Consider the following 8,121-nt stretch of genomic DNA (forward strand, 5'->3'; position numbering starts at 1 on the left):
CGACATGAAAATTATTTGAAGTGAACGCTGTTTCGTTCTACGCCGGACGAAAATTGAAATTATTTGATTTTCCTCCTACGTCGTCAGACGGCGAGGCCCCATGGGGTTTGTCCATTGTTACCCTTCTCGAAGTACCTGAAAAAGGTTCGGCTCCCCGTGATTTTGACCATTTCGTCAGACGACGGGCCCACTGTACGCACATTTTCCGGCAAAGTCGGCCGTACTGGCACCAACCCATGCCTCTCGAGGCGCTCGAAACTCTCGTCTGTGTGGTCGGTTGTAGGACGTAGGACGAAAACGGCTCCACTGTAGGCGTACCCTAAGGAGATTCTGCCAGCCTCGTGGGCTCGTTGACGTGTCTCCCCGTTGCGCTACGGGTCGAGGGTTGTAGTGTTTAACGGTGATCGTTGTTTCCCGGTTTATTTAATTCCGCGCGTGCGAAGACAATGAGTGATCCGGTGTAGAACGTCTCCGGTCAAACGCTAGCGGGCCCGATGGACAACCTTTCCAATCAGCCTCCGACATGTATATATTTAATTTTGCATTGAAATATTATATAGCTAAACCTAATCAAAATAAAACAATCAATTCAAGCTGGAAAATTTTATTCTTGAATTACCATTTTGTTGAAGATAAGTGAGTGTCCGGTGCTTTATGTACAGGAGGTATGGAAACACTAGATTCGTTTGCCTAAAACCTGGGATTACAAACCGCGGCGTTGCTGAATCGTTAAAATTCTTTTCATATAAATAAAATAATCTATATTTTCATGAACTCGTCTATGTTACATAATTGCAGGTCGTGCCCAGGTATTAAAACCATTTACATGTTCGTAAGACCGAAAAAGGGGAAATCCGTGGAAGAATGATTCAAAGAAAACTTCGAAGAAGTTGTATGTCATGTACAGGGACAAATATATGTATAAGCAATGATAGAGTAGTAATCAATATCTTTTATGGATCTATGTAGATCTACGAAAGATTGAAGAAGGAGCAGCCAAATTTTCTAAGCAAAATCATGATGATAGAAGGTGACGCGGCCGAAGATGACTTTGGCATGACACCGGAAGTTAAAGCTACGTTGATGGATACGAATATTATTTTTCACGCTGCTTCAGATGTTCGGTTCAATGAAAAACAATGAAAAACTTCGTGTGTGTGTGTGAACACGAACGTGAGAACTACAAAATGCTTGTTGTTGTGGGCGAAACAGCTATCAAACTTGAAGGTACATTGATATTGATAATTTTGGTAATTATGCATATAATGTACCACCTTACCGATTTCGATAGAATTCAAATATGTTGTAAAACTCAACATTCTGAACAACTTTTCTGAACAACTGAGCCTTAGTTTTTGAGATATTTGCGAAAAACTGCAGCTACGTCCACTGCAGTAATTTGATCTCGGCTCGGGTACATCGGCGTGAACCACTATTTACTACTACCCTTATTTGTGACTGATTAGAATAATACTAAAGACGATATAATTTCAACTGTATTTAGTGGTTTAATTGACGATGAAATTTTCGGGCGCAAGGAAGGACAGCGTGTGGGAAAGAAAGATGCTGTCTCTCTTTACACGCGCTGTCCTTCTCCACGTTCGGCTCGGGGTCTTTCGAAGGTCAAAAAGATAGTATCCGTCTACGAACTCTTCCGCCTGCAAACGAAGATCTCCGAGACTTTTGTGACTATAGAGGATTTACTGTACATTGAATTTTTACGTGCACATACAGGCAAAATTCACGATAGTAGTAGCTGCAGTTTTTCGCAAATATTCGGAAAAAGTTGTTTAGAATCTTCAGCCTGACATCATATTAAAAGACCATCGAAATCGCTGAGCTGCGACCTTTTATGCATAATTACCACATTTTTTTGAAACATTTATAATGAGATAATCTATCTTTAATTAATCCGTTTATAGGCATTAATCTACGTGTCGACTGCATTCTCGAACTGCCTTAACAAAACGATCGACGAAATCCATTACCCGCCTCCCATTGACGCCGATAAATTGATAACATTGATAGATTGCTTGGACGACGATAGACTCCTAGCAGCAGAACCTTCGTAAACATTCTCGCAAAAATGACAACGGTGGTTACGATAAATTACAATTGTTGTATCTTGTAGATTGCTACAGAATTGGACGAACATCTACATCTTTACGAAAGCAGCCGCGTAGAATGTTGTACTAAAATACGCGGATGATTTTCCAGTAGTGATCGTTCGACCTTCTAGTGTTACATCAACGGCTGAGGAACCACTGACAGCGTGGATAAACAATTACTATGGTACTAACGGTTTAACACTGGGAGCTTCTCTTGGATTGCTGCATACGTCTTACTGCGTACCCGAGTGTATAGCAGAAATCATACCTGCGGATTATGTTATAGCGAACATTCTTGCTGCTGTTTGGGACGTTTGGAATAGGTAACAATTTAGGTCGCGTATTCATTTTATTTTCGTGCATTTGTGATTTTATGCAGTATGACAAAATTGGGCGGGTACAATTTAAAACAATAGGAACATTAGAAGAATTTGAAGCCACTGTGATATTATGTTCAATCCATTGAACATATTAAGAAAGAAAATAAATGTCTACTTCCCTCCAGTTTGTTGCAGTTTTGGTAGAAAAATATTTGAGATTGTCATTACAGGCACAGGATAAAAAAGCTAGAAATTGTGATTGTTAAATTTTCGTTACAAATTGTGATTTTTGATTAATCTTTTTCATACATTACCTAAATAAACGGTTCGGTCCAATTTTAACACTGTTATTAGTTGTTAAAAGGTGTAAGGGAGGTGGTTGGGTTGTGAGACGGGTTTTGTTTTTGAGCTATAACTTTCTGCTTCATGAAGATATCAAAGAGATATACCGTTGGAAAGGCGAAGGAAATACGCAACTTTTATATGTAAAAAGTTTCGTGATTTATGTTAATGTTGGTGCAGTGGTGTATATTATACCAAGCGTACGGATTATTAGAATTATATATTTGCAATATGTGAGAGTAGAGAAGAACACATGTGTACAGTGTGGCGGTTTGCCAGAGAAGAACTATAAAGGTTACAATGTGTAAATACGCAATAGAGTGTTACGAGCATAAACAAAGTAATCAACAGATGTCGCGATTATGTCGATATGGTAGATTTCTACATTCCCTCTTAATCGCTACACTGTTGGATTCGAAATTAATCCTAATGATTTAGCAAATGAAACATGTTTGCTGATTTGTAACGGCTTAGTAAGTATATCAGCAATTATTTGCTTCGAACATAGATAGTCTAATTTTACAATCGAAGATTTTACGGCTTCGCGTACAAAATGACATTTTTTATCAATGTGTTTTGTTCTATTATAAGGCATTTGTTCTGTCGCTGATTATCGTTAAACAACCTTATACATAAGTTTTGATCAGTGATTTCATGTATAAAGCTCTTTAAAAATCTCGCTTCTCTACATGCTTCTGAAACAGCTACATATTCGGCTTCGCTACTAGAGATAGCTACATTAGATTGCTTTTTACTCAACCACGAGATCGCACCATTTCCTAACATGAATACAAATCCCGTATAAGATTTTCTATCTATCGCATCGCTAGCAAAATCAGCATCAACGTAACCTGTAATTTCTAAGTTCGTTTTTCGATAACTAAGTTTATAATCGATAGTGCGTTTTAAATATCGCAATACTCTCTTTGCTGCAGTCCAATGCTGTTTCCCGTGAGTATTATTAAATCTACTAAGATAACTTATGGTGTGAGCTATGTCTGGCCTAGTGCAATTTGCCAAAAAATTAAGACAACCAATGAGCTTCTGATGTGGGTGTGCACTGACTGCTAGTTCATTTTCTAATTTGTTTCCTGCAGCATAGGGAGTGTCTGCAGCTATACAATTGTTTAGATTAAATTTACACAATAGTTCCTCGATATATGATTTTTGATCTAAATAAGCGTTATTTCTATCATAAGTTAATCTCATTCCTAAAATGGATTTTGCTTTTCCTAGATCTTTAATATCAAACTCTGAACTTAATTGTCTTTTTAGAATTTTACTTTCTCGAGAGTTTTTACTGAACAAGAACATATCATCAACGTAAATCGCTACAATAATTTTTGAATCTGCTATTCCTTTATGATAAACGCATATTTCAGTCGCGCAACGCTTGAATCCTTGTTTGGTGAAAACTGAATGAACTTTGTCATACCAGACTTTTGATGCCTGTTTGAGTCCATATACAGCTCGTTTCAATCGACAGACCTCGTTTTCATTACTGACGTAGCCTTCTGGTTGATCCATATAAATATCTTCTTCAAGTTCTCCATTGAGAAAAGCAGTTTTCACATCTAAATGGTCAATTTGCATTCCTGTTTGTACTGCTAGAGATATTAATAATCTTATAGTAGAGTACCTGACAACAGGAGAAAAAGTGTGATTAAAATCTAAACCATATTTTTGCGAACAACCCTTAGCGACTAGTCTTGCTTTGAATTCGGACGGTTTACCATTCCCATCCTTTTTTACCTTGAATATCCATTTATTTTTAATTGATTTTTTACCTTCAGGAAGTTTGGTCAATTCCCAAACTTTATTTTTGAATAATGAATTATGCTCTCTATCAATTGCTAATTTCCATTGATTTCTATTTTCTGAAGTTAAGGCTTCTTCCACGCTTTCAGGATTTTCGGTCGGCACCAGAAATGCTTTGTGTCTTATCATTCCTGGGAATTCTCTGCTTTCCGTTCCCTTTGTGGATATCTTCTTTCTTCTGGTGAAGACTGAATGGGTGCTTCATCCAGTGAATTACTTTTTACAGAAGTATCCGATTGTGGTTCAAAAAATACATCATCATCTGTTGATGAGGACTCGAAGCTTTCTTCTTCATTATTTCCCTCTGATTCATCGTTTGGATTTCCTTCAATTCGCTGAGGAATACTTACATCTTGAAAAATGTTTTGTTCAAAATCGAGTGAATTCGTTGTGGAATTTTTCTTTGTTGATTCGTTTTCAGTGTTTTGTTCAACGAAAATCACATCTCTCCCTTTGAGTATCCTTCTTGGATTTTTTGGATTTACTAGTTTGTATCCTTTTGTATTCGAACAGTATCCAACGAAGATGCATTCTTGGGATTTTGCATCAAATTTTGTACGTTTTTCTTTGGGTATATGTAAATAAGCTTTGCACCCAAAAACTCGTAAATGAGACTTCGCCTTCCTTCCAGTCCACACTTCATATGGAGTTGTATTTCTCACAGCCTTGGAAGGAGAACGATTTTTAAGATAAATCGCAGTTTGTACCGCTTCTCCCCAAAATTTGAAATCTAACGAACTATCGTTCAGCATGCAGCGGGCCTTTTCTACTGTAACGAGTCTTGTTCCCGGTCTTGATTAAATCTCGATCTGGATCCGGATCTGGGTTCCCTCCGTTGCTGATTAGCTCGCCGCGCCAGGATTCGTATACGGCGGAGAGAATAGTCGGGATTAGGAGGTACGGGGTGCGTAGAAATAAAGACACGTGGAATTTTAGATTAACGTGCGCTCGCTGCCAGCGAGTTTCATTCTACCGCGATCGCGAGAGTGCGGGGCGTAAAATATGTTTACGATGATCGCGGTGCTCGGAGATCGATTATGACGCGAAATCGGTCGGGAACGGAATCTTTTTGCCGGTGTAAACATTTATCGGTGTACAGAAATGTACGGCTAATGCTAGTGAACAGAGTTCGGCAGAAGATGCATTGTGGGGTGGTGTATGACAGTGAACAGGATTCAGCTGGTGACACACCGTGGCTGCGGGAAAGAGTGGCGACACGCCGTGCTCTCGGAGTCAGGATTCGGCTGGTGACACACCGTGGCCGAGGAAGAGAGTAGCGACACGCCGTGCTCTCAGGATCAGGATTCAGCTGGTGACACACCGTGGCTGCGGAAGAGAGTGGCGACACGCCGTGCTCTTGGAGTCAGGATTCGGCTGGTGACACACCGTGGCCGAGGAAGAGAGTAGCGACACGCCGTGCTCTCAGGATCAGGATTCAGCTGGTGACACACCGTGGCTGCGGAAGAGAGTGGTGACACGCCGTGCTCTCAGGATCAGGATTGCAGCTGGTGACACACCATGCCTGCGGAAGAGAGTGGCGACACGCCGTGCTCTCAGGATCAGGATTTCAGCTGGTGACACACCGTGGCTGCGGAAGAGAGTGGCGACACGCCGTGCTCTCAGGATCAGGATTCAGGATGTGACAATTGACATACCGTATATCTGGAAGAGTGGCGCCCCGCCGTGCTCTAGGAGGTGAATTCTCACGGCCGGCTTTGAGGTGTTCGCTAGGCGAAGTTAGCTCGTTGTCGACAGCGTGGGAAACCTAAGTAAGCCATTTGCATATACTTACAATGGAGATGTTGACTGGAGCGTTTCCTTACACGGTTTGTACTTGGTCAAGATCTGTACCATCAATGCCAGCCGAGCTTTCGCCGTGGCGGCTTTTATAGCTCGCGAATAGTGGTGGGAGTGGTGGCGCGGTGCGGTGATTCGCGGATAGTTTCTAGGCGCGGGGGTGGCGCGACGCGGTCCGTCTCGGCGCGACGACGGGGGTACGGCGGTTTGTTCCGAGAAATGAACGACGGGTGATCTCGGTTTGGTTGTAACCGGATTGATCCGGTTTACGTTCTGTATAGTAACAGGCCTGTACGGTACAGGTCTGTTACACCCCCCTCTTTCTTCGGGGCGAGCGAAAAAATGGCAGCGAGGCTTTTTATTTAAAATTAAAAACATGTATATTACAACAAGGTTTGTCAGTCTTCACTAGTACTTACAGAATGTCTTTGGTACTTACGTGCTAACTTATACTCTAACGCAGGTGTATAAACAACTTATCCTAATATATTTTTTTTTTGTACATAAAAAAAAACCCATGCATTCACACATTCACCAGCTATATGTACAACGAAATACGCACATACATGCACACACATGCACTTACGGACTAAACGGACTTACAGGCTAGACGAGAACGCACTTACGCACTAAATTCGGGAAATATATATAAAAACCATCGAACTAACGCGTTCTTGAAAACTAGGAATATATGTACTTGAAAATTACCGCCCCTACTAAATATCTATTTCTCTTCTTCTCTAGCGGTGCCGTCCCTTGTCTTCTTGCACTGGTTCCTTCCGCTGGCATCGGCGCAGTCGTCCCCTTTCGTCAAAATGAAGTACCCATCGCACTCCGTTTACCAGCATTCTGTGCTGCTTGGCCGCTACGAAGTGCGTGGGTATTTCTATTTTTTGTCCCGTTGGCAGCGTATACCACGCTGTTTTACATGGCAAACGTTTACCGGTATAGTGCACTGGTGGTCCCACTCCCGGTAATGTTTACCCTTATTGCATTCCTTCCTCGCTGCTCTATCCCTGCGTTTTTGTTGTTCCGAATCCGACGCCGCAGGAGGAGATGGTGTGGCTAGTCGGCGTTGTTCGCTGATAGGCCAATGCTCAGCGCGGGGCTTATATGGCTGTTGGTGGTGCTTCCTGGGTGCGGGGGACAGCTGCTCCACGTCTGGCCAAATGGGGATTGGTAAGTCTAATGGTCCCGTCCTCGGGTCCTCGTGGCTGGTTATCACGGTGACTCCCTCTTTTATCTTTTGGTTTGGCTGTGGATTTTCTGGAGCTGGAGCCGTTTTTGGTAGTGGAGTCGGGACTTTGGCCGTTTTTATTTCTCGTGGGTCGGTGCGATGCGCAATACGTTTTGAAATCGGCCGTTGCTTCTTTTTCTTCTGCTGTGTACCTTGCCCCTTCGTTTCTGGTTCCTGCCAGGCCGCCGGTTCAGGATCTGGACCCCGGCGCCCGATCATGGGTTCGTGACCGAGCCGTCCCCGATGCTCGTCTATTGTTGTCGGAGGAATTGTAGACCCGCTGGAGATTGAGCTGGCGTATGAGTCAGTTCTTGGCCGGATTGTCTCGGGCCACCAGGTGACTTGACGAATGATTTTTGCGTCTTTCCTCTTTTTGTCTGGTGGCTTGGTCGTAGCCAGTTGTCCGGCTTTGGTCGCACACTGGACTGTTAATGGGTTTGTTTGTGCGGTGTCCGGCTTCTGTTTGGAGGTAACTACAGGTTTTGGCCTTGTTGTCTTG

At 42.5% G+C, this 8,121-nt stretch overlaps 1 protein-coding gene across 1 annotated transcript; it reads left to right on the plus strand.

Moving 5' to 3' along the window:
* Positions 1-494: 494 nt before the first annotated feature.
* On the plus strand, positions 495-2,201 carry LOC143217829 (fatty acyl-CoA reductase 2-like). Its single transcript, XM_076442473.1, has 6 exons — positions 495-525; positions 799-809; positions 970-1,119; positions 1,162-1,227; positions 1,923-2,068; positions 2,132-2,201. The coding sequence occupies exons 1-6, from the start codon at positions 495-497 to the stop codon at positions 2,181-2,183; spliced, it is 456 nt and encodes a 151-aa protein (XP_076298588.1). The 3' UTR covers positions 2,184-2,201.
* Positions 2,202-8,121: the final 5,920 nt, after the last annotated feature.

This window comes from Lasioglossum baleicum, chromosome 18 (assembly GCF_051020765.1).
Source record: "Lasioglossum baleicum chromosome 18, iyLasBale1, whole genome shotgun sequence".
Taxonomy (NCBI): Eukaryota; Metazoa; Arthropoda; class Insecta; order Hymenoptera; family Halictidae; genus Lasioglossum; species Lasioglossum baleicum.

Bases quoted from the DNA above. Each gene is read 5' to 3' on its own strand.
- LOC143217829 (XM_076442473.1), top strand. From the start codon at position 495: ATGGACAACCTTTCCAATCAGCCTCCGACAT. The intron at 1,228-1,922 runs GTACATTGATAT...ATCCGTTTATAG, and splicing joins AACAGCTATCAAACTTGAAG to GCATTAATCTACGTGTCGAC. The intron at 2,069-2,131 runs GTAAACATTCTC...TGTATCTTGTAG, and splicing joins CTCCTAGCAGCAGAACCTTC to ATTGCTACAGAATTGGACGA.